Source organism: Penicilliopsis zonata (assembly GCF_001890105.1).
Source record: "Penicilliopsis zonata CBS 506.65 unplaced genomic scaffold ASPZOscaffold_15, whole genome shotgun sequence".
NCBI classification, from domain to species: domain Eukaryota; kingdom Fungi; phylum Ascomycota; class Eurotiomycetes; order Eurotiales; family Aspergillaceae; genus Penicilliopsis; species Penicilliopsis zonata.
Window position 1 is genome coordinate 1 of NW_019208924.1, and position 22,117 is coordinate 22,117.

General features: G+C 55.0%; 10 protein-coding genes across 10 annotated transcripts; 6 read left to right on the forward strand and 4 right to left on the reverse strand.

Annotated features, from left to right (window-relative positions):
• Positions 1 to 1,167: 1,167 nt before the first annotated feature.
• ASPZODRAFT_18693 (hypothetical protein) lies at positions 1,168 to 2,172 on the forward strand (the record flags this gene model as incomplete). The annotated part of the gene is made up of 5 exons (XM_022727277.1): positions 1,168 to 1,229; positions 1,279 to 1,386; positions 1,440 to 1,687; positions 1,733 to 1,856; positions 1,905 to 2,172. 5 exons carry the CDS (start codon positions 1,168 to 1,170, stop codon positions 2,170 to 2,172), a joined length of 810 nt encoding a protein of 269 aa, XP_022578424.1.
• ASPZODRAFT_135317 (hypothetical protein) lies at positions 1,757 to 4,037 on the reverse strand. Its single transcript, XM_022723765.1, has 3 exons — positions 3,493 to 4,037; positions 1,905 to 3,359; positions 1,757 to 1,856 (listed from the first exon to the last, which is right to left on the reverse strand). Exons 1-2 carry the CDS (start codon positions 3,835 to 3,837, stop codon positions 2,232 to 2,234), a joined length of 1,473 nt encoding a protein of 490 aa, XP_022578425.1. The 5' UTR covers positions 3,838 to 4,037; the 3' UTR covers positions 1,757 to 1,856; positions 1,905 to 2,231.
• A 260-nt stretch (positions 4,038 to 4,297) lies between these two features.
• On the forward strand, positions 4,298 to 5,545 carry ASPZODRAFT_72646 (hypothetical protein; the record flags this gene model as incomplete). The annotated part of the gene is made up of 6 exons (XM_022729852.1): positions 4,298 to 4,389; positions 4,433 to 4,499; positions 4,548 to 4,697; positions 4,742 to 4,803; positions 4,859 to 5,156; positions 5,216 to 5,545. The coding sequence occupies 6 exons, from the start codon at positions 4,298 to 4,300 to the stop codon at positions 5,543 to 5,545; spliced, it is 999 nt and encodes a 332-aa protein (XP_022578426.1).
• A 310-nt stretch (positions 5,546 to 5,855) lies between these two features.
• On the reverse strand, positions 5,856 to 7,598 carry ASPZODRAFT_153908 (hypothetical protein; the record flags this gene model as incomplete). Its single annotated transcript, XM_022726030.1, has 2 exons — positions 5,856 to 6,661; positions 6,737 to 7,598. The coding sequence occupies 2 exons, from the start codon at positions 7,596 to 7,598 to the stop codon at positions 5,856 to 5,858; spliced, it is 1,668 nt and encodes a 555-aa protein (XP_022578427.1).
• A 1,172-nt stretch (positions 7,599 to 8,770) lies between these two features.
• ASPZODRAFT_72814 (hypothetical protein) lies at positions 8,771 to 9,841 on the reverse strand (the record flags this gene model as incomplete). Its single annotated transcript, XM_022729864.1, has 3 exons — positions 8,771 to 9,118; positions 9,176 to 9,378; positions 9,427 to 9,841. 3 exons carry the CDS (start codon positions 9,839 to 9,841, stop codon positions 8,771 to 8,773), a joined length of 966 nt encoding a protein of 321 aa, XP_022578428.1.
• Positions 9,842 to 10,398: 557 nt separating this feature from the next.
• Positions 10,399 to 11,591, forward strand: ASPZODRAFT_145056 (hypothetical protein; the record flags this gene model as incomplete). Its single annotated transcript, XM_022725068.1, has 3 exons — positions 10,399 to 10,960; positions 11,005 to 11,177; positions 11,226 to 11,591. The coding sequence occupies 3 exons, from the start codon at positions 10,399 to 10,401 to the stop codon at positions 11,589 to 11,591; spliced, it is 1,101 nt and encodes a 366-aa protein (XP_022578429.1).
• Positions 11,592 to 11,822: 231 nt separating this feature from the next.
• Positions 11,823 to 13,790, forward strand: ASPZODRAFT_153910 (hypothetical protein; the record flags this gene model as incomplete). Its single annotated transcript, XM_022726031.1, has 3 exons — positions 11,823 to 13,174; positions 13,224 to 13,625; positions 13,682 to 13,790. 3 exons carry the CDS (start codon positions 11,823 to 11,825, stop codon positions 13,788 to 13,790), a joined length of 1,863 nt encoding a protein of 620 aa, XP_022578430.1.
• Positions 13,791 to 14,048: 258 nt separating this feature from the next.
• ASPZODRAFT_72797 (hypothetical protein) lies at positions 14,049 to 15,002 on the forward strand (the record flags this gene model as incomplete). The annotated part of the gene is made up of 2 exons (XM_022729862.1): positions 14,049 to 14,192; positions 14,253 to 15,002. 2 exons carry the CDS (start codon positions 14,049 to 14,051, stop codon positions 15,000 to 15,002), a joined length of 894 nt encoding a protein of 297 aa, XP_022578431.1.
• An 82-nt stretch (positions 15,003 to 15,084) lies between these two features.
• ASPZODRAFT_2112764 (hypothetical protein) lies at positions 15,085 to 20,646 on the forward strand (the record flags this gene model as incomplete). Its single annotated transcript, XM_022727750.1, has 2 exons — positions 15,085 to 15,609; positions 15,663 to 20,646. Exons 1-2 carry the CDS (start codon positions 15,257 to 15,259, stop codon positions 20,644 to 20,646), a joined length of 5,337 nt encoding a protein of 1,778 aa, XP_022578432.1. The 5' UTR covers positions 15,085 to 15,256.
• Positions 20,647 to 20,652: 6 nt separating this feature from the next.
• On the reverse strand, positions 20,653 to 22,108 carry ASPZODRAFT_135324 (hypothetical protein). Its single transcript, XM_022723766.1, has one exon. It carries the CDS (start codon positions 21,946 to 21,948, stop codon positions 20,701 to 20,703), a length of 1,248 nt encoding a protein of 415 aa, XP_022578433.1. The 5' UTR covers positions 21,949 to 22,108; the 3' UTR covers positions 20,653 to 20,700.
• Between the last annotated feature and the right edge of the window lie 9 nt (positions 22,109 to 22,117).

The following is a 22,117-nucleotide window of genomic DNA, read 5'->3' on the forward strand; positions in this document are numbered from 1 at the left end:
CTAGATATAATATTATTAAGAATTAATAAGATTACTTATTTATATAATAATTATTATAAGAGTAGAATTAGCCTAGATTATAAATAAATTAAGAGAATTTTTATTAAATTTATTAACTAAATATATTAAAGCTATAGAATAAGTAATTCTATATCTATATAAAATAAGATTCTTAGTTATTTATTATAGATACTTAGTAGAGAGCCCTATAAATAATCTATTAGTTAATTAAATACTTATAGATTATTTAGTATTTATATATATAAGTAATATAGTATATATAAATAATAATAATTATAAAAGTATATAAGGATATATTTATCTATTATATAGAGGATCTATAGATTAAAAAGTATTAAAGTAATAAATTATAATAATATTAACTATAGAGGCTAAATTAACTATAATCTTATATATAGGGAAGGAGCTATTCTAGTAGAAATAACTATTTATATCTATTAAATTTAATATAAAGTATTAATTAAGTATTCTATATAATAATAAATAGACTATTAATCTATTTATAAAAGAGGTGCCATTTATATATATTAAGCTTTAATATATTAATATTTAATAGCACTAGCTTTATTAGGAGACCTAGGCTAAGATAATATAGATCTAATAAATCTTAATAACTTATATATCTATAGATAGCTTTATAAAGATATTAATAGGCCTATAATATTAAAGATTTATTAAGATACTTAGTATAGAGGATATTAAGATAATAGAGATAATAATAAAGTTAGGATAATACTAGAGGGGTATATTATAGAAAAGAATAACCTTAAGGCTGCTAATTAGGATGATTTATATATATTTACATCATCACCTAACTAGCTAAGCCTAATATAGTTAGCATTACACTCTGATTTTTTATTCATTAGGCATATCTGGCCTGACTGATGTCAGATAGGCCTGAGTGTGTGAATCATATAGGAATATGATACTATTGGCCCTGAATATGTATAGGATTTGTTAAAATAGAAATATATCAATATCATTCATACTATAGATAGACATTAATATAGATTAGACCTTTACTAAGGGGTACATCACTAGTGAGAGACTAAAGGAGGGGTAAGCCACTCTTATCTATATCTATCTATCTGTCTTGCATATCTCTTATGTTTTTAATACTTCTACTTCTATTCTATATACTATAAAATGACTGACCTCACAGATGACTCGCAGTACCTCGTTGGCCGCAACTTTCGCGAAACAGCCCGGTACGCTTCAAGTCGACATCGACTAGACTCTAGCTGATGGAGCTCTCAGACTCAATGGGCAGCATTTTGCGATCAATCTGCATCTAGGATACGGTCTGCATCCGTCGGTTCCCATCCACGATGGAATGAAGATTGCCGATATCGGGACAGGGACGGGGTAATCCATCCAACTGGGAGACATACTATATACATACCAACGCTGATCAACAGAGTATGGATCCTGGAACTGGCCGACAAGTACCCAACCGTCGTGTTTGAAGGATACGATGTCTCTTCGGCTGCCTTCCCCCCTCGCCACGTCTGGGGAGAGAATGTCTCGTTTGCAGAACTGGACGCCCTACAACAAGTGCCGGACGAGATGAAGGGACAATACGACGTCGTGCACATGCGGCTGCTGTGTTCTTTTGTGCGAGGCAATGATCCGTCGAAACTGGTCAACATGGCCAAATCATTACTGAGTAGTTTGCCTGTACATTATATGAATAGAAGCTGACGTGGATTAGAAGAGGGAGGATACCTTCAATGGGAGGAGTCGATTCGTGATCCCAGCCTTCTTCAAGTCCAGTCGGCCATTGACTTTGAACGCATGTACGAGAAGGCATGGCAGGCCCTGAACCTGCAGTTTGAGTCAGTCCCTTTTGTTGATATCAAGGCCGACAGGATCTAATTGTCCAGTTGGCCCGAACACCTGCCGGAAATACTGGCAACCCATGGCTTTGACGTCCTCCATGCCCGCTGCAGTGGCTTGAATCGAGCGGCGGCATGGCTCTGGACCCCGGTCTATCTGCAGAGCTGCGCTGGGGTGCTCGCTGAATTGCGCCAGGTAGGGTTTGACACGCCGGCGGAGGAGATCGAAGAGGCGCTGCATCGGATCTACGTCGATGCTCAGCAGGGGAATGTTTTTGGATGGCGGTTCAGCAGTGTTCTTGCTAGAATGAGGTAGTCTTGAAGTGGGAATGTCTTCCTATATAGTGGTAATACAGAAGGATACATTAGAATCAATCAACGGCCGATCTTCTTCAGCTCCAACCACCTCAGAGGCGGAAAGACGAGCATGGCCCAGCCAACACCAACCCAGATGCCCAGGTCGGCGCCATACTCGCCGACCAGGGCGGCGATAGGCCCAACATACCAGATCTGGTACATGGAGACGATGGAGCCGGCCCAGCCGACGAGAAAGGCCGTGAGAGCGGCGAGGCCGAGCGGGAGACGACTGCGGTCCTGCCAGGCGGACCAGTCGAAGCCACGCTGGCGACGGAAGAGCAGCTGCTCCTGGAGCGCGATGGTCAGGTAGATGGTGACCCAGTAGCCCATCAGGGCGAGGAAGTTCTCGAAGATGTCGTACAGATGGTTGCGCCCCGCGAGGGCGCAGACGGTGTAGATGACGACGCCGACACAGGACCAGAACCAGCGCGGCAGGCGAGCCAGCCGGCGGCCCATGATCTGGAAGCCCAGCGAGGCCGAGTACGTGCCCGGGATGTTGTTGGCGATGAGGCCCAACGAGACCAGCACGCCGAGGAACTTGCCGAAGCCGCCGAGGCCGTCGAAGCCCGCGACAATCAACGCCCCCGACGAGGTGTCGTACGCGTCCAGCCAGGCCGTCTGGCTGACCGTCCCGGACGCCAACCCGACGCCCATCAGGTTGGCAAACACCAGGGCGGCGCCGATGCCCCCCAGCGTCATGACAAACGTCTTCCACTTGTGCGTCGAGGGAGGGTAATACACGTAGTAATCCGCGCCGGCGGGGGCCCAGGCCACGGCGGCAGACAGACACAGCGAGAAAAAGGACAGCCGGTTGCCGGCGATGGTGGCGGCGTCGCCCGTCGACGCCAGGGACGTGTCGAAGTTGGGGCCGGCGCTGCCCACCAGCACAAACATGGCGACCACCTGGGGGATCCAGGCCCAGCGCTCGTACTGCTGGAACAGCGTCATGCCAAACACCACCACCAGCCAGGTGATGGCCGCCACGATGATGGTGCCGCCCACAACGCTGACCTGTCCGTCCCCCACGGCCGACAGGATCTGGCCGCCGACCAGACAGTCGATCATGCCGTAGCCCAGCATGATCACGATGTTGAGCAGACAGCAGATTTTGCTGGGATAGTAGCCCATGAAATACCGGGCGATGACCTGTATAAGTTGGTTGTGTTAGTTGTGTTAGGGTTGGGTTGTGACGAATTATAGGGTTAGGGTTAGGGTTTAGGGTTTAGGGTTGGGTTGTGACTATTATTAGGGTTAGGTTAGGGTTTTAGGGTTAGGGTACCATCGTTCGATTGCCGCTCGCCGGCCCAAAAGTGCTCATGTAAGCAGCGCCCGCCGCGCCCAGCAACGCGCCAAACGTCGCACACAAGGCCGAGTCGACAAAGCCCAGCGAGTAACTCAGCGGCCCCAGCATGCCGACCGCGACGTTGTTGGCCGTCAGGTTCGTGCTGAACCACAGCAGCGTCATCTGCAGGTAGTCGCCCGACCGGAGCTCCTGGCGTTCGCTCTCGGGCACGCGCTCGATCCCGCGCTGCTCCAGGTGGCCCAGGGCGCTGAGCCGGGCCAAGATCCCGGTCGCTGGCGAGATCCCATTGCTGTTCTCCCTTGCTCCTTTTTCCACGTCCATGTTGAAGAGACAGATTGACAGAGACAGATTGACAGAGACAGAATCGTTTGGGGGAAGAAAAGAAAAAGACAAGGTCAAGGTTTTCTGGTTCCCCTGTTGGGCGTTGCGCAAACCGCGTTCATTTGTATTGTCTGTTCTGATTGACTAATATCCTGGCCACCCCTGTTAGTTCCCTCTCGCTATCTACGCGTCACGCAACTTATAGGATTTTAGTCTCCCCTGAGAGGAAAAATATGGAGCATTAAGCCAGGGTGAGAGGCAAAAAGGAAGGTGGTAAAAGAGAAAATGAAAATAAAAATATAAAAATATAAAGAAAAGATAAGAAAAGTTCTTGAAAGTAAAAATTAAGTCCTCTATTATTACTCATTAATCCCTGTTCTTTATTCCTGTTTATTCCTGTCTTTGTTCCTGTCTTTATTCCTGTTTATTCTATCCATGTGAACCTCTGTATTACTCCGCCATGGCCAACGATGGTGGAGGCTCCCCCCATGATCTGGTTGTGCAGACATGGACCATGTACTCGATCGCCATGGTGCTCGTGTTGCTGAGGACGTGAGTGGCTCCAGCTTGCTGTTGTTCGGTTCTGACTGTCTAGATTTACCCGGTTCCAGCGGTTTGGCTTGCGGTGGCAGCTGGAGGACTATATGATGCTGGCTGCAGTGGTGAGGCTATAAGTACATAAGCAGTGGGTGTGATTGTTAATAGGACAGGCCTTTTATACAGCCTTTGCAGTCACCAACATCGCCATCATCGAGGGCGGCGGGAGCACGCTGTACACGGCGGCCGAATATGCGACCTTTACAGCAGCAGATATCCGCGAACGCATCAAGGGGTCGAAGATTGAATTTGCATCGGAGAATGTATGGCGATCCAGATGTTCTACATGTCCTTCTCTAATAGACAGTGCATGCTGTGTACCATGTACACGCTGAAGGCGTCCATGCTGATTCTCTACTACCGTCTTACGTATGTCTCTCCGAGTTTTTCCCAACATCTAAATATCACAGTACTCAGTCTTCAGCTCCAATCTCAATCAGCAGCGGCTGGTGCTCGCATGCGCCGGATACACCTTCTGCGGCTGGCTGGTGACGGAGCTGGTGCTCTTCCTGAACTGCCACCCGTTCACAGGCTACTTCACCATCCCGCCGCCGCAGCAGGAGTGCGCGACCTACTTCCGGTATGAAGTGACGCAGTGCGTGTTCAACATCTCCTCCGATCTGGCCATCCTCGCCGTCATCCTGCCTCTGCTGCTGCGCACGCGCATGCCCTGGCGGACCAAGCTGCCTGTCATCTTGATTTTTTCCTTGGGTATTTTTGTCGTGCGTTCCATCTATACTCCTATACTTCTATACTACTATGCTTATACTTCTAACTATAGATTGCCTGCGCTGCCGTGTCGAAATACTTCACCTTCCATGATATCTACGACTACAGCTACCAGTTCTGGTACCTCCGCGAATCGTCGATCGGCATGTACATCGCCAACCTGCCCTTTGTGTGGACGCTGGTGCGCCAGGCTGTCTCGCAGCTGCAGTCGACGCGCACGGGAGGCGCCAGCGAGGCGAACCGCTTCTCGGCGGCTCCCTCCAAGGCCAACACTGCGGCGCATTACTGGGGGGACGTGGGCAGCGAGGAGCACCTGCGTATGGACGATCTGCAGATTCGCAGGACGACCGAGGTGGTTATTGAGGCTAGTTCAACTATATAATACTACTTAATATGTAACCTACTATGCTATACTAACCCTAGGGTTATGTCGGGTAGGAACTATTATTTACCTATACTAATGACTCTTGGTACTTAACCCTAGGGTAGGTTAGGGTTAGGGTTATAATTCAATACTATATACCTCTACCCTAGGGTAGGTTAGGGTTACTAATTCGACACGTAACCCTAAACCTAGGGTTATGGTTAAGTTTGTTACTGCAATTAACCATAGTTGTACATATAACCAACCCTAGGGTTGGGTTAGCTACTTGATACTTCAAATTCAATACTATACTATATACTACTAACTACTAATAAATAGGCATCTCCACCCCCTCCAGGTCATAGAACCACGTATCCAACGACTCCTGGTCATATTCACACACCATCGTCGTCCCGTTGTCCACCCAATACGGCCGCAGCGGCCAGCCACAGATCTGCCCATTGTCGCCCTTGTACTCGCCCTCGAGCACCGTGCCATTCAGCGTCGTCGGCGCCACCCCGTTCTCCACCCAGTCGATCATGACGGCAAAGTTGGTCTGCGGGAAGGGCGCATTCGGCTGCTCCGAGTTGGGGGCGCAGTGCACCGCCCCCGGGATCAGATACAGCTTATACCAGTCGTTCAGGGCGGCGGCGCTCTCATTGTACGTCATGTTGGAGTACATCATCTGCCGGACAGACTCCCAGTACCGCACCGAGGATGCCGTGGGCACCGAGCTGTCCTGTTCACCATGGTAATGCAGCACTTTGCCCCCTGCTTTGTGGAAGGGCGTCAGGTCCGGCCAGGCCGTGTGCAGCGAGTCGTAATACTTGCTCAGGCCAAACAGCATCCACTCCTTGAGTGTGTTGTATGTCACTCCCTCCAGACTGGCCAGGTTATCTGCATCCTGCAGGTACAGGAACATGGCGACCCATTCGCCGCCCAGCCCGGAAATATCCAGCCCCCATGAGTCGCTGGTGCTGTTGTATGTCGTCTGGGCGTCGGTGAAGGTCGCCCCGATCTGGTAGGAGAAATACACCTGTTTGCCGGCCTCGTCGTGAAGCCCGTCCAGGATGCGTTGCGCCACGGCGACTCCCTCGGCCGACACGGTGCCATTCTGCGCCGGTGTCGAACTGCCTCCGTATTGCCGTTTGCCGAATCTGTCGGTATAGTACTCTCTCTTGAAGAAGCTTTCCCCGCTCGAGGCAGCACAGTAATAGGACATGCCGATGGTCTCGCTGATGTTGTACTGCAGCATGCACAGGTCTGACCGGGCAATGACTCCATCAGTCCGGCCGTCGAGCGGGTCGCACGCCTTGATGGTCTCATTGACAATCTTCTCCAGCTCGCAGGGGGGCGGGTAATAGTCGAGCGTCTGTTCCACCACGTTCGAATAGAGATGCTGCACCTGTTGGAACGCATACCGGAACGCTGGCGCCCCGATGATGGCTCCATCCCATTCCTCCGCGAACCGCTGCACTTGACTCCATCCCTCGCGTCCTCCCTCCGAGCACCCCTGGTAATACGAGTACAGCTTGTCCGCGTCAGACACATTGTACACGTTCCGTGTGAACGCTTTTCCTATCCGTGTCAGCTCGTAGTGCGCCTGGTACCCGAACATGTAGATTGTCTGCCAGTTGAGCGTGCCGTTGGCGAGCAGCGCGACCTGGTCGGCGTCTGTGTCGAAGCTGCCGAAGCCGCCGTCCGTGGCCCCCGAGACAGCCCCGTAGATAGGGCCTCCGGGCATCGAGGTGCCCCCGTAGATGGAGTAGGCGCCGCCGCCGTTGGAGATGTACCGGTTGGCAAACACCGAGGGGGCCGGCAGGTAGAACTGCACCAGGACCTGGTCGTCGGTGATCCCGTTGTGCGCATACGCAAACGTCACGTTGCAGTAGTCGATCACCGCGTTCGGGTACATGTCGTCGTCGGTGATGGTCGAGTTGTACACGGCGTTGGCTGTCACGGAACTGCTGTCGATCGTCAACGCGCTGTCCACGTCGGTGGGCAGGGCAGACGCCAGGTATGTCTCGGAGCAGATGTCGGACAGGCTGGCTGCCATGGCTGTAGCTGCCATTGTAGCCAGAAGGAATGCCATTGTCTGTTGATGACTCTCTCAGTGACTCTTGGTGAATCTTAGACTCTCGGTGACTCTTGGACTCTCGGTGACTCTTGGATTCTCTCTCTTTTATACCTCCTGTATATTCATGTAGACCCCGCTGTGGATTAAATAGATGGTCCAAACACCTCGAGAGCAACTCGGACTCAAAAGTAGAGCCTAGCGTGTGGAGGTGACGTGTGGTATACATGGTAGGTACCTATAGAGATGTGTAGAGATGGTATACATCGTAGCATTTATCCAGTTAGTACTCATGGTTAGACGGGGTATATGGTCAACAGAACTCAACTCTGAATGCTGCTATAGCTAAATCACTGTCTAATACATTGTCATTCTCTTTCCATTGCTATACTCTACATATCACTTTACCTACCTGTCACTCTACCTACCTGTCACTTCATACTCTCAAGCCAGCGCACGGACTCGGCTGCCACGGAAACTAGGTTGTTTCCAGCTAGAGCGGAGCTTTCCCCGCGCGGGGCGACGCCACTCCCGTCACACGGAGTAGAATAGGCTCCGTGTACCTGTACATTATATGCTATTGCATAATTGTTTCAGACAGATATCAGCTCATGCCAATCCTAGTTAATTACATATACTTTAGTATTAGGCATATAATTTTATACAAAAATTTATCAGGTTCCTGACCTTGTATCAACCCGAGTACCCATGATATCCTTGCATACATCATCAATTTATAACACTTAGTAATGATAATAATTAGGGCTCTCATGATATAATGGATATGTTAAGTCTATTGTTAGATAGATTCTATATCAACATGTCATGACCTGCAGAATTACTGTATCAATATTGCTGGATCATATACACCTATTGAATTAAAGATGAATACCTCAACCTCGTCGCACACCGCATACCCGGGATATTCCACCTGGGCACGCTCACAACTGGCGCTCGGCTTGCCTCGATATACCATAAAATGACCTACCAATGATAGATCTGCACAGGATGAAGAATGCCGTTAGGAGTTGCTGAGGGAGAAGCAGAGTCGAGTGTTTAGGATAGCATGCTATATTCTAGCCAGTCAACTTCATAAATTCAGTTCATAATCTAATGCTGCCGCTGCTGTTTATTACATATATATTACTACCAGTATTATCATCCTTGGCTCATTTATTTACCTTGAACCACTCATGTGCCAAGGCCTCACGGGCTGTGAGCCTCTTCTCTGGATCAAAATTGGTCATGGCAGCAATCAGATCTTTAAAGTCATCGTCGACTCCCTTCCAAAGCGCAAAGGGTCTCCGTGGGTTGTCTTGATTGAACCCATCTCTGGTGACCTCAAAGACTCGAACCCAGGGATTATCTCCAAGACGTTCCAGAAAGCCCTTGAGTCCATCTTCATCTGCAAAGTACGAGATTTGCCGCTCAATCACCACAGCCAACGGATCCACGCCTTCTTCCAGCTCATCTTCTCCAACAGCAAAAATCACCCTTTTATGCATTGCATAAATGCACTAAGAATAAGCAACGATCATTGGAAAGAAACAAAGAAAGAAAGAAAGAAAACTCACCACAAGAGCAAAGGAGAAGATATCTGACGGCTTATTCACTGGCCCTTGAGCATGGGCCTCAGGACTCCTCCACATCCAGTTTCCTGCCTGTTTTCCAATCATAGATGAGCCAGGGGGGATGTATGCTGCATCCTCGAGATCTCCCAGTTGAACGCGTTGAATACCAGGTTTGCAGTCGACAAAGATATTATCCGCTTTGATATCTATAGTATATGAGTATATTTAGATCTCACCCCCAGGACAAGGCCTACCTGTATGCACAATATCCTGATCATGGAGCTCTGCTATTCCATGAAGAGCATCTTTAAGGATCTTTTTCCTCGCAGCAACAGACAAGTCTGTTTGAGCAAGATGCAAGAGGTGGTCTGTGAAATACTCAAACACAAACATCGACTTCTCCGGTATGATATCTTGGGGAAGACGGACATGGCGAGCACAATTGCGCAGTCTATTATTGATCACTTGGAGATCGTCAAAATTGACCGAGTGAATGTATTTTAAGATGAACCTTTTCCTTTCATCTTCAGCACTTGTCGCCAAGTAAACCTGCCGTGGAGGAAATGATTCTTCCTGAAGGACTTTTTTGATGTTGTACTTGCGACCTGACTGGCCGATGAGTCCTATAGAACAAGTTGGGCCAGTCGCTATTCTTCTCACCAGAGGCATGGAGAGTGGCCTCAATAATGACATGGTGTAATTATAGAGGATACTAGGATAGAGTGACTATAAGGAATTAAATCAATACATGGTAGTTATCAGGGTGATGTGGCCCTAAAAAGCTTAGCAGAATAATAATAGATAATAAAGCTGTAAGCAAGATGGCGCTAAGCCTAACTAGGCAGACACCTCCAAGGTATATATCTCAATATATTTATGGTTAATTTAGGCGTAGTCTAGGCAGATAGAGATGGTTAATGTGGTTATTATCTGGTCTGCTTTCTATAGGCTTAGTAGTATATATACCTAAACCATATAAGTTATGATATCAACTCTCACTCTAGTTATTACATCTATATAGATCTTGAGTATCTAGAGCTCGTTAGAGCAGTTAATACAGGCAGCTAGACAAGTACCAGATAGTCAAGCCTATAACTATATCTAGTCAATTTATCATAAAGTCTATTAAGTCACTGACTCTAGGCAACCATGCAACCCAAGTAGGCTTAGTTCATTGCCCTTCTCTCTTCTCTCTTCTCTCTTCCATCAACTTTTCTCTCACCAACATGGCCGAATTCGAGTCAACCACTGCAAACTTCCTCGATGCCAAGATAGAAGCGCTGGAGAACGACAAAGTTCACCTTTGCTGCACGATAGAAGAGCTTGACGAAGCCAAAATCGCAGGGTCCCTCACCGATCCTGACTTTCAGGAGCAAATCGGGCCCCTCCTCGCTGAGTTCCGATCGACGATGACGACAATTCATGTCCTCAAACGCCAGCGAAAGATGCTTCAGGAGGATTTGCAGGAGGAAGTCGAGTTGAAGCGTCAAAGGCGTCATGAGCCATCTGACGACGGTCTTCTTGAAAGAGCCTATCGAGACACCGTCATCCCACAACTCATGCGTGCTGGCCAACCCTTCAACCAGCGCCAGTTCAAGATCAAAGTCCACCAGTTTTACGGACTGACAGAAGCGTGCGAGAAGGGAACCTCCTTCTGCCACATCCTTGGGCTCTTTGTGCCGGCGTCGACGATAACGACGGCTCACATCGTGCCCAGAACCCTCCCTCAGGAGGAGATCTCCCATCTGTTTGGCGGCGAGTATAGCTTTCTTACTGATCCTCGAAACGGTACGCTCTATTCTCTCTGCAAGAAATAAGGCTAATCTGTATAGCTCTGTCGCTCAGCAGTCCTATCCAACTTCTTCTCGACCAGGGAGTCATTGCGGTGGTCCCAGTCCCTGGCGAAATAACCATCCCAACGACATGGAGATGCGTGGTTTTGGACGAATCGAAATATGAAAACATCGTTTACCAGAAGGAAACCGGAGACTTGATCAGAGTGAAGGTTAGACAAATGACAGTATGAGATGGTATTGATATCAACGAATTATAGGACCTTGATAATCGCGTCTTGAGCTTCCTCTCCGATGCCCGCCCCCGTCGACGATTCCTATACTTCCGCTTTCTACTCTCATATCTCGATGCGAAGAGATCGAACCTCCGAGACGTCACCACAAAGGCTGAGACTGGGAGATTCTGGCCGTCTGGAGGTGTTGATTTCAGGAAGCCGACGCTGACAGCCCTCGCACGTTGTGTTTCCGGTTGTGAGATCCCAGACAGTCTCATCGAGACGCAGACTTTCGATCCGCCAGGCGATGCCAGGGATGTTGAGGCGGGCATGATTCTGGCAGCCGATGTTCGAGACAGGTCAGTGTCATGGAGTTCTGTCATTCGGATGGATGACCATAAAGCGATATGATTCTTCGTGGTCGATCTTTATGATTCACTTATGGTGAGTAGATACACTTATTAATATTCAGAGCTTCAATATAACGTGGTATTTGTATAAAGAGGGGTAAGACGTCATGCGGGGTTGCCTTCCACTTCTCCCTTCTCTTCTCTTCTCTTCTCTCTCTCTTCTCTCTTCTTCTTCTCTCTTCATTCATTCTCGTCTCTTCTTTTATCTTCTCTCTCTCTTCAAATACTCTCCATGGAATACCCTCGCCCCGACTTCCAACGGACCCCCCTCAAATGGGCCTCTCTCAACGGCCCTTGGGATTTCCTCTTCGACGACAGCGACAGCGGCCTGTCGTCCTGGCCTCGCCACGGACTCCCCGACAAGAACAAGACCACGATCCAAGTCCCGTTTGCCTTCCAGACTGCCGCGTCGGGGATCAACGATCAATCCGCCCACGAGGTGATCTGGTACGAACGGCGGATCCGCGATCTCCGCAGCGGGCAGCAAGTCTCGAGCGAACGGCTTCTCCTTCGATTCGGAGCAGTGGACTATGAATGCTCGGTCTGGGTGGATGGAGTGTTCGCCGGAGAACACCGCGGTGGACACGTTCCGTTCGACCTGGAGATATCTTCCCTCACGAGTCCGGAGAAGGAACACCGGCTGACGATTCGGGTTCGCGATTCACCGTCCGACCTCACGCAGCCCCGAGGCAAACAGTACTGGGCTCCTATTCCCGAGAGTATCTTCTACACGCCCACGAGCGGCATCTGGCAGTCTGTCTGGCTGGAGAGCGTGCCGCGGGTGAGGCTCGGAGACGCCAGCCAGGGCACTCTGCTGCGATCGGACGATCTCCAGTCCGGCCTGCTGCATGCCCGGATCGTCGTTCTCGGGCGTCAGGCTGGGGCTTCTGTCCGGGTGGAGATGGAGGCGCGACTGGGTGGCCGGCTGGTGGGTGTTGCTGCGAGTGACTTGCCCAAGGATCAAGAGTTTGCTCTTCTCGACCTGGATATGAAGGTGAAGGAGAGCCGCCATGAAGGCCTCGACTGGCAGAACGACGTGGCGGTTTGGTCTCCCCAGCATCCAACGCTGTATGACCTCAGACTGCGGCTGTTGGATGGCTCCAACACGCTGCTCGACGAGGTGCACACCACGACAGGCATGCGGCGTCTCTCCTGGTCGAACGGGGACGGCAGCTTCAGACTCAACGGCCAGCCGATCTTCCAGCTGCTGGTGTTGGACCAGGGATACTGGCCGCACACGGGGCTGACGCCTCCCTCGCAGCAGGCCTTGAAGGACGATATCCAGCGCGCGCAGGCGATGGGCTTCACGGGCTGTCGCAAGCACCAGAAGGTCGAGGATCCTGTTTTCCTCTACTGGGCTGACCGGCTGGGGTATCTCGTCTGGGGGGAGATGGCCAACGCCTACGCCTTTGGCCACGAGTATATCGACCGGTTCAACGCCGAATGGACGGCCGCCGTGCGCAGAGACATCAACCATCCGTCGGTGATTGCCTGGACGCCGGTCAATGAGAGCTGGGGGTATCCTGCTCTCAAGGGGGATGTCCATCAACGGAACCATCTCCGTTCTCTCTACTACCTCACAAAGTAAGTCCACTCACTCTCCGATCAGCATTTGTCATTCGGCTAAGGGTAGAACGCTCGATGACTCTCGTCCTGTGAATGACAACTGCGGCTGGGAACACGTCCACACCGATCTCACCACCTTCCACGACTACGCCGACGCAGCCGACCTGGCACGCACCTGTGCCAGTCTGGATGGCATCCTCGGCCCCAAGGCCGATCACGCCATGTTTGTGCAGCCGCTGCACCCGGACAATCAGCAGCACGACGCAGGGAGTCGCCATTCCCCCGGCGCCCCGGTGATCTGCACCGAGTTCGGCGGCGTCAATATCGCGCCCGCCAGGGACTCGCCCGCAGGGGAGCGAGACTGGGGATACACGACGGCTCTGGACGCCGCCGATCTGTTGGCCAGATTGGAGAGGCTGGTCATGGCGGTCGCGGGGGGGCACACCTGTGGACTGGTCTATACTCAGCTGTATTCTTCCTCCACGATCATTCTGTCTTATTGAGGACATGCTAACGTCTATGCAGATATGACATTGAGCAGGAAGTGAATGGCCTCTATACGTATGATCGCAAGGCCAAGATCCCGCCGGAAGAGGTCAAGAAGATCATGCAGAGGGCTTTCCGTCAGGGCTAGTCAATAACATCTATTGTTCTTTATTGCCTCATGTCAGCCTGCTCCCATGTAACACGTCCGCTGTCGCCAGTCAATCTTGCAACATTCAGGGATTCCCATCCTGCCCGGTCCTAATTCCGCCCGTTGATATCCTCCGAGCTGGACTCATTGCAAACCCGACGCCCGTCTCAGAGATAGATATAGAGTAGAATGAGACAGAAGAGGACAGTAACCGGACAGAACAGGAGAGAGAACAGAGGAAACAGAACAGAGCACACCATGTCCCGCAACATCAACGACTTTGTCGATCTGTGCGCCTTTGAGGACTATCTCACTGCCCAGGAGCGTCTGCTGCCCGTCCTGCCCGAGGTCGAGCAGTTGACCGAGCGAGTCATCAGAATCCTCGCCGACAATCCCGGCAAGGTATGTCTCTACTCTGCTCTGCTCTCTACTCTGCTCTCTACTCTGCTCTCACACCCACAGATGCAACTCCAAGGAACCAACACGTACATCGTGGGCACCGGCCAAGCCCGGCTGCTGATCGACACGGGCGAGGGCAAGCCACGCTGGGCAGAGACGATCATCTCCCAGGCCGAGACGAGGCAGATCTCCTTCAGCGCCGTGCTGCTGACGCACTGGCACGGCGACCACACGGGAGGCGTGTCCGATCTGCTCGCCCGATGGCCAACCCTGCAGGGGCGCATCTTCAAGAACCAGCCGGACCGCGGCCAGGAGGCCATCACCGACGGCCAGACGTTCGCCGTCGAGGGCGCCACGGTGCGCGCCGTGCACACGCCCGGCCACTCGACCGACCACATGTGCTTCGTGCTCGAGGAAGACGACGCCCTCTTCACCGGCGACAACCTGCTCGGCCACGGCACCACCGCCGTCGAGGATCTCGCCGCCTACATGGCCACTCTGGCACGCATGCAGGGGCTGGCCTGTCGTCGCGGCTATCCCGGCCACGGCGCCCTCCTCCACGACCTCCGTCTCAAGCTGCAGCTCGAGCTGGGTTTGAAACATCGTCGCGAGCGCCAGATCCAGGCCGCCCTCGTCGCCGCGGGCAGAGCCACCCCGGCCCAGCTCGTCGGCGCCGTCTTTGGCCTCCTGCCCGCGCCCGTCGTCGAGTCCGTCTTCCAGCCCTTCATGACCCAGCTGCTCCTCAAGCTGGCCGGCGAGAATCGCGTCGCCTTTGAGTTCCGGGGGGGGGAGAAGCTCTGGTTCAAGCGTTGACTGTTACTGTCGTACACATCTAGTCAAGAGTATTACTTAGTATGCTTTCTAGTTTTATGTATACTCGTTGAAGGCTTTCTATTTCAATAAGACTCTGTCTATTGTTACATGGCCGGGTATAAAATCATGGCCTCGGTCCAAATCTGCACTCCCATCACATCACTTCAGCTGACTCCCGATATCGGCAATAACACAATATAAAAGCTAGGGCAAATGTACAGAAGAGAAGAGACAAACCACCAGATTGTAGCATCATGGAATCTGCCAGCGAGTTCTCCATCGACTCCGACTCTGTCGATCCCGGCAGGGCAACCTCCCTCGTCCATTTCGCCAATGAGTTCCCCCCCGACGATCTGGTCGAGGTCTTCCGACGCCTGCGCCTGCGTGCAAAGGCCAGGGAATACCCTCATCTGCACCGCTTCCTCGACGAGGCCACCGCCGTGCTGCGAGACGAGATCCGCGCCCTCCCGGCAGACCGGCGCGCCATGTTCCCGGCGTTTGCCTCGGTCCTGGATCTCGTCGAGATGCCCAACTGGCGCCGGGGATGTCTGGCGGGCGCCATGGAGGGCATTCTCTTGGCCGTGGTGGAGATTGGAGCGTTTGTCGGGTGAGTTTGGCCTGGATGTCCTTGAGGAGTATACTTCTCAACTAATGTGAAAGGCATTTCGAATCCCATGAATACTCCTCCTGCAAAATGTTCACCGGCCTGGGAATGGGCCTGCTGGCCGCGTCGGCCGTCTCGCTGGCGTCGTGTCTGGCAGATGTGCCGCTCGCCGGCGCCGAGGCCGTCCGCATCGCCCTGCGGATGGGCATCCTCGTCGACGACATCTCGCAGGCCTTGGACCCGCGCGAGCCAGGCGCACCCCCGGAGAGCTGGGCGTATGTCGTGACGGGCATGGACGAGGCCGCGGTGCGCGAGGAGATGGCCGTCTTCAACGCGAGCATCAACAACCCGCCCGCCAGGATCTTCGTCAGCGCCGTCGCGAAAGACAGCATCACCGTGACGGGTCCCCCCTCGCGACTCAAGAGGCTGTTCCGCGTCTCGGATAGGCTCAAATATGCCCGCTTCGCGGCCCTGCCGGTCTACGGCGGCCTCTGCCATGCCCCCCATCTGTACACGGCGCAGCACAGCGCGCAGATCGTCGCGACGGTGCATCCGGCGATTGCCGAGCGTGTCATCGATAATAAAAAGAACATTGGAAGTGCCGTTCCGGTCTTGTCGACAGGCAATGCCCGGCCCTTCCACGCCAGCACCGGCAGGGAGCTGCTCGACAAGACCGTGCTGGAACTGCTCACGGGCACCATCCGCTGGGACGACGTGGTGGCAGCCGTGGTCGACTCCCTGGGCGCTTCTTCTGCGACAGCATGCACCGTCGCCAGCTTCCGCGCAGGCAAGATTGTGCGCGAGATGGTCGACACGCTGCAGACTCGCTGTGCGGACTGCGAGACCACCGGCTCCGACCTGCTTGCCTTCCTGTTCGACGACGACGACAAGAAGAAGCAGTACGTCCCCGCCGGGACGGCACAGTCCAAGATCGCCATCGTGGGCATGGCATGTCGGTTCCCCGGGGGTGCCGACGACCTCGACAGCTTCTGGGAGCTGTTGGCTTCTGGCGCCGACGTGCACCGGACCGTGCCTGCGGACCGGTTCGACGTCGACCGACACACGGATCCCACGGGGACACGGCGCAACACCAGCCTGACACCGTTTGGCTGTTTCCTCGAGCAGCCGGGCCTGTTCGACGCGGGCTTCTTCAACATGTCGCCGCGGGAGGCCGCCGAGACGGACCCGATGCACCGGCTGGCGCTGGTGACGGCGTACGAGGCTCTCGAACAGGCGGGATACGTGCCCAACCGCACCGCATCGACGGACAGAACGCGCGCCAGCACGTTCTACGGGCAGGCGTGCGACGACTACCGCGAGGTCAACTCCGGACAGGACGTGGACACGTACTACATCACGGGCGGATGCCGAGCGTTCGCGCCCGGCCGCATCAACTATTTCTTCAAGTTCTCGGGCCCCAGCTTCAGCTGTGACACGGCGTGCTCGTCGAGTCTGGCGACGATCCAGATCGCGTGCACGTCGCTGCTCAACGGCGACACCGACATGGCCGTCGCGGGGGGGATGAACGTGCTCACCAACCCGGACGCCTTTGCCGGGCTATCGCGAGGCCATTTCCTCTCCAAGACCGGCGGCTGCAAGACGTGGGACGCCGGCGCCGACGGCTACTGTCGTGCTGACGGGGTGGGCTCCATCGTGCTCAAGCGGCTGGAGGACGCCGAGGCGGACAACGACGCCGTGCTGGGCGTCATCCTGTCGTCCATGACGAACCACTCGGCCGACGCCATCTCCATCACGCACCCGCACGCGGCGACGCAGGCGGCGCTGTACCGCCGCACGGTGCAGCTGGCGGGCGTGGCCCCGACGGAGGTCGACTTTGTCGAGATGCACGGCACGGGCACGCAGGCCGGCGACGTGATGGAGATCGAGAGCGTCACGGGCGTGTTCGCGCCGGCGAGTCCCAAACGCGCGGTGCCCCTGCACATCGGCGCCGTCAAGGCCAACGTCGGCCACGGCGAGGCCGCCGCAGGCATCGTCGCCCTGGTCAAGGTGCTGCTCGCCTTCCAGCACGAAGCCATCCCGCCGCACGTCGGCATCCAGACGGCGCTGAACCCCAAGTTCCCCGACCTGGCGAGGCTCAACGTGCGCATCCCCGACCAGCTTGTGTCCTGGAAACGATCGCCCACTCGTCGTCGCTACGCCGTCGTCAACAACTTCAGCGCCGCCGGCGGCAACACCACCGTCCTGCTCGAAGAGCCCCCGTCGTCGTCGTCGTCGTCGTCGTCGTCGTCGTCGTCGCTCGATGTCCGCCCGGTGTTTCCTGTCGCCGTGTCAGCCAAGAGCAAGCTCTCCTTCAAACTCAACCTCCAGCGGATGCTCGACTACCTGCAGCGCAACCGCGACACCGTCTCCCTCGCCCATCTCTCGTACACGACGACTGCCCGGCGCATCCATCATAATCACCGCCTCACGGTCGCCGGCAGCTCTGTCGACGAGATCAGCGCCCGTCTGGCCAAATGCCTGCCCACCGCAGAGACTCACCGACCGGTCGCCTCCTCCTCTCCCTCCTCTCCCTCAGGCCCTCCCATCGCCTTCGTCTTCTCCGGGCAGGGCTCCTTCTATCCAGGCGTCGCCAGAGACCTCTTCGCCGCCCTCCCCTTCTTTCGTGCGCAGTTGCTGGCCCTGGACGAAGTCTGTCGCCGTCACGGTTTCCCCTCCTTCCTCGAGGCCGTGACCGGCGCGGAACCGGCGGATCACGTGTTCCCGCCGGTGGTGACGCAGCTGGCGATTGTCTGCGTCGGCATCGCCTTGACGCGTCTCTGGGCGTCGTGGAGGGTGACGCCGGCGATCGTCGTGGGCGCCTCGCTGGGCGAATATGCGGCTCTGTACGCGGCGGGCGTGCTGTCGGCGAGCGATGCCATCTTCCTGGTCGGCCGGAGGGCGTTGCTGCTGCAGGAGAAGTGCACGCAGGGGACGCACACGATGCTGGCGGTGCGGGCAGACGAGGAGAGCGTCAGAGAGGCCGTGAAGGCCGTGGAGGCCGTGGAGAGCGGAGGAGGAGGAGGAGGAGATTCTCCATCTTCCGTGGAAATCGCCTGTTTGAATACCCCCCGCGATGTGTGCATCTCCGGGGCGACGGAGGAGATGGCGAGGATACGCACCGTTCTCGAGGCAAAAGGCCACAGATGCCACCAGCTGCAGGTGCCGTTTGCCTTCCACTCGACGCAGATGGATCCGGTGCTGGCCGAGTTCGAGCAGATCGCGTCCAGGGGCGCCAGCTTCCGGGCCCCCAGCATCCCCGTCATCTCGCCGCTGCTGGAGGAGGTGGTGTTTGACGGCAAACGCATCAACGGGCAGTACATGAGCGACGCGACGCGGCAGCCCGTGCGGTTTGCCACGGCGCTCGAGCGCGCAGAGGAGATGGGCCTGGTGGACGCCCGCACCGTCTGGATCGATATCGGGCCTCATCCGGTCTGCGCCGGCTTCGTACGCAGCACGCTGGCCTCGGCGGCGGGCTCGATCACGGCGGCGACGCTGCGGCGCGACGAGAACAACTTCGCCACGCTGGCCGAGACGATGGCTGCCCTGCACAACGCCGGCGTCGAGGTCGACTGGAACGAATGGCATGCCCCCTTTGAACCGCAGCTGCGCCTGTTGACCGATCTGCCGGCCTATGCGTGGAACAACAAGAGCTACTGGATCCAGTATAACGGCGACTGGATGCTCACCAAGGATAAACCGGACCTTCCTCTGCCTACACCAGCTGCTGCTCTCCCCTCTACCCTCCGCACCTCGCTCATCCATCACGTTCTCGTCGAGGAGATTGGCAACGACGGTGGCGAGCTGGTCATCCAGTCCGACCTGATGGAGCCCGAGTTCCTCGAGGCAGCCAACGGCCACCGCATGAACAACCATCCGGTCTGCACGTCTTCCATCCATGCCGACGTGGCCTTTTCCATGGCCAAACACCTGTACGCACGCATCCGGGGAGGCGAGCCGGGCATGAACTTTTGCAATCTGCACGTCGAACAGGGTCTCATTGCCCGCAAGGACCGCTCTCGCCCGCAGTACATCCGCGTGCGGGCTGTTGCCGATTTACTCGTGGGAGTCGTCCAATTCACCTGGTACAACGTGGACAGCAGCAGCAGCAGCAGTGAGGACGGTCTATCGACATTTGCAACCGCGTGCATTGAATACGGCGATAAAGCATCCTGGCAAAAGGAATGGAACCGCCACGCCCACCTGGTGAACAGCCGGATCGAACAGCTCGACCGAATGGCAGACCAGGGCGTGGCAACCCGCCTGTCGCGCGAGATGGCATACACCCTGTTCGCGAACCTGGTCGACTACGCCGACAAGTATCGCGGGATGCAATCCGTCGTGCTGGACGGGATGGAGGCCAGCGCGCGGGTGACTCTCTCGTCTCACACGGGCGGCAAATGGACCTTTGCGCCGCATCATATCGACAGCGTGTGCCATCTCGCCGGGTTTGTGTGTAATGGGGGGAATGCCCTGGATCCCAGGAAGAACTTCTACGTCACGCCCGGCTGGAAGTCCATGGCCTTTGCCACGCCGCTCGTGCCGGGCGGACAGTACCGCTCTTACGTCAAGATGGAGCCGGTGCATGGCCAGCAGGGGTTCTATGCTGGCGACGTCTATGTTCTACAGGACGACCAGGTCGTTGGCTTTGTGGGGGGGATCACCTTTCGCTCTTTTCCCAGACTCCTTCTTTCGACTTTCTTCAGTCCGCCGGATTCTGCTAAGACTGCTGCTGCTGCCACTCCTACTGCTGCTGCTGCTGTCACTCCTACTGCTGCTGCTGCTGTCACTCCTACTACTACTGCTACAGCAGATCACCCCGTTGTTCAAGACGCGCTGGCGCTGATCGCCGCGGAAACAGCAATGGAGGTGAGCGAACTGAGCGACGAGACGGAATTTGCGTCGATCGGAGTGGACTCGCTGCTCTCGCTGGTGCTGTCGGAGAAGTTTGTCGCGCAGCTGGGGGTTGAGATCCGCAGTTCTTTATTCCTCGAGTGTCCTACCATTGCGGATCTCAAGGCTTGGATTACCGAGTATTGTTAGTGTACAGTATACGTATACGTATACAGTATGACATTGATATATTGATAGATTGTACTAGAGACTATGGACAAACGTGGCGGCGGCCGAAATGATCTCCTTCTGCTCCTCTTTCCACCCGGCAATGCTTCCAATGAGATAGACGTCGTGCGGACAATCCGCAACCTCGAGGTACTCGACGCGGTTGCCCTCGACGAGACGGAACGCATCGGCGAACCCCTTGATGCTGTCGCAGAGGACCTCTGCGCCGCCGGCCTGCACGAACATGGCGACAGGCGTGGCAAAGGGGTACAGCGCCGGCGAGAGGTACGGATCGTCCAGGGAGACGAGATCCGGGGGTGCGACCGCCGCGGTGCCCCAGGCGGCCATCCTGCCGGAGCAGTAATCTGCGTCTGCGTTGCGGTGGGCATCCCAGGCGTGCGAGTCGCCTTCGAAGGTGTATTCGAGCGAGGGGGAGAAGAGCAAACACGCCTTGGGCGGGGGCAACTCGGAGAGCAGCTCATAATACGCCGCCGCCGGCTTGTCGGTACCATGATGATTCCTCTGCTCGGTCAGGAACGCCAGGTAGCGAACTAACGCCATGGCGATGGTCGCGCCCGACGAGTCGCCCGCGAGCACGATGCGCGACGGATGCACCCCCATCTCCTGCACGAGATAGACGTACGCCGTGATGGCGTCCTGCATGGGAGCCGGGTACGGGGTTGGCTGCGAGCCTCCGGCAAGACGATACTGCACCCAGAGAGCGTGGGTGTTGGGGCCGAGCGACTCGTTGAGCATCGTGGCCACGGCGCCCGACTCCTCCGGCCGGCCGTCGCCCCAGAGAAAGGAGCCCGAGTGGAAGGCCAGCACGACGGTGCTCTTGTCCTCGTCGAGGCGCGAGGCTTCCCCCGTCCGTTTGTCCAGCGGCGCAGGATACCAGGTTGCGCCGATGCGTTCGGGCTTGACTGGCTTGTTGTGGTTGTCGTCTGCCTCGCTCTTATAAGCAAACGGCCCCAGGTACGCTTCTGGCGGCGCGGGATCGAGCAGGACAAAGCGATCGCCGAGTTTGCCGGCCTCGAGACTGATCGACTGCGAGAAGCCCAGCTCGACCATGATCCCAAAGGCGACGCGCAGCACGCGGGTGACCAGCGCCTGGCGGTACGTCCATGACGGGCGTGGCCGGGACGAGGCGGATAGGTAGATGAGGCTGTAGAAAACACTTGCCACCAGCAGGCGCGGCAGGGAGATGAGGGCCCAGAGGATGAAGCCGGGCTGGCGGGTTCGCCAGTCGCAGGGGGGGGCGTCTGCTTCTGCAAATGTTCTCATGGTAGAATATGTATAAGATAGAGATGGATATAAGAACAAAGGATGGGTATATGTAGTTGAGCGGGGAATATTGCTCTTTTAGGGAAACGGCGCGAGGGGCAGGCTATACTCAAACAGGCTAGAGAGGAGTAGTCATCATGAAGATCATCATTTAGGCAGTGTTTATATC

What these genes read in the sequence shown, in the direction of transcription:
- ASPZODRAFT_135317 (XM_022723765.1), bottom strand. Translation starts at nt 3,837, where the DNA reads ATGGACGTGGAAAAAGGAGCAAGGGAGAACAGCAATGGGATCTCGCCA. An exon ending in CGAGCGGCAATCGAACGATG is followed by an intron (nt 3,360 to 3,492) that starts GTACCCTAACCC and finishes CAACTTATACAG; the next exon opens with GTCATCGCCCGGTATTTCAT.
- ASPZODRAFT_135324 (XM_022723766.1), bottom strand. Translation starts at nt 21,948, where the DNA reads ATGAGAACATTTGCAGAAGCAGACGCCCCCCCCTGCGACTGGCGAACC.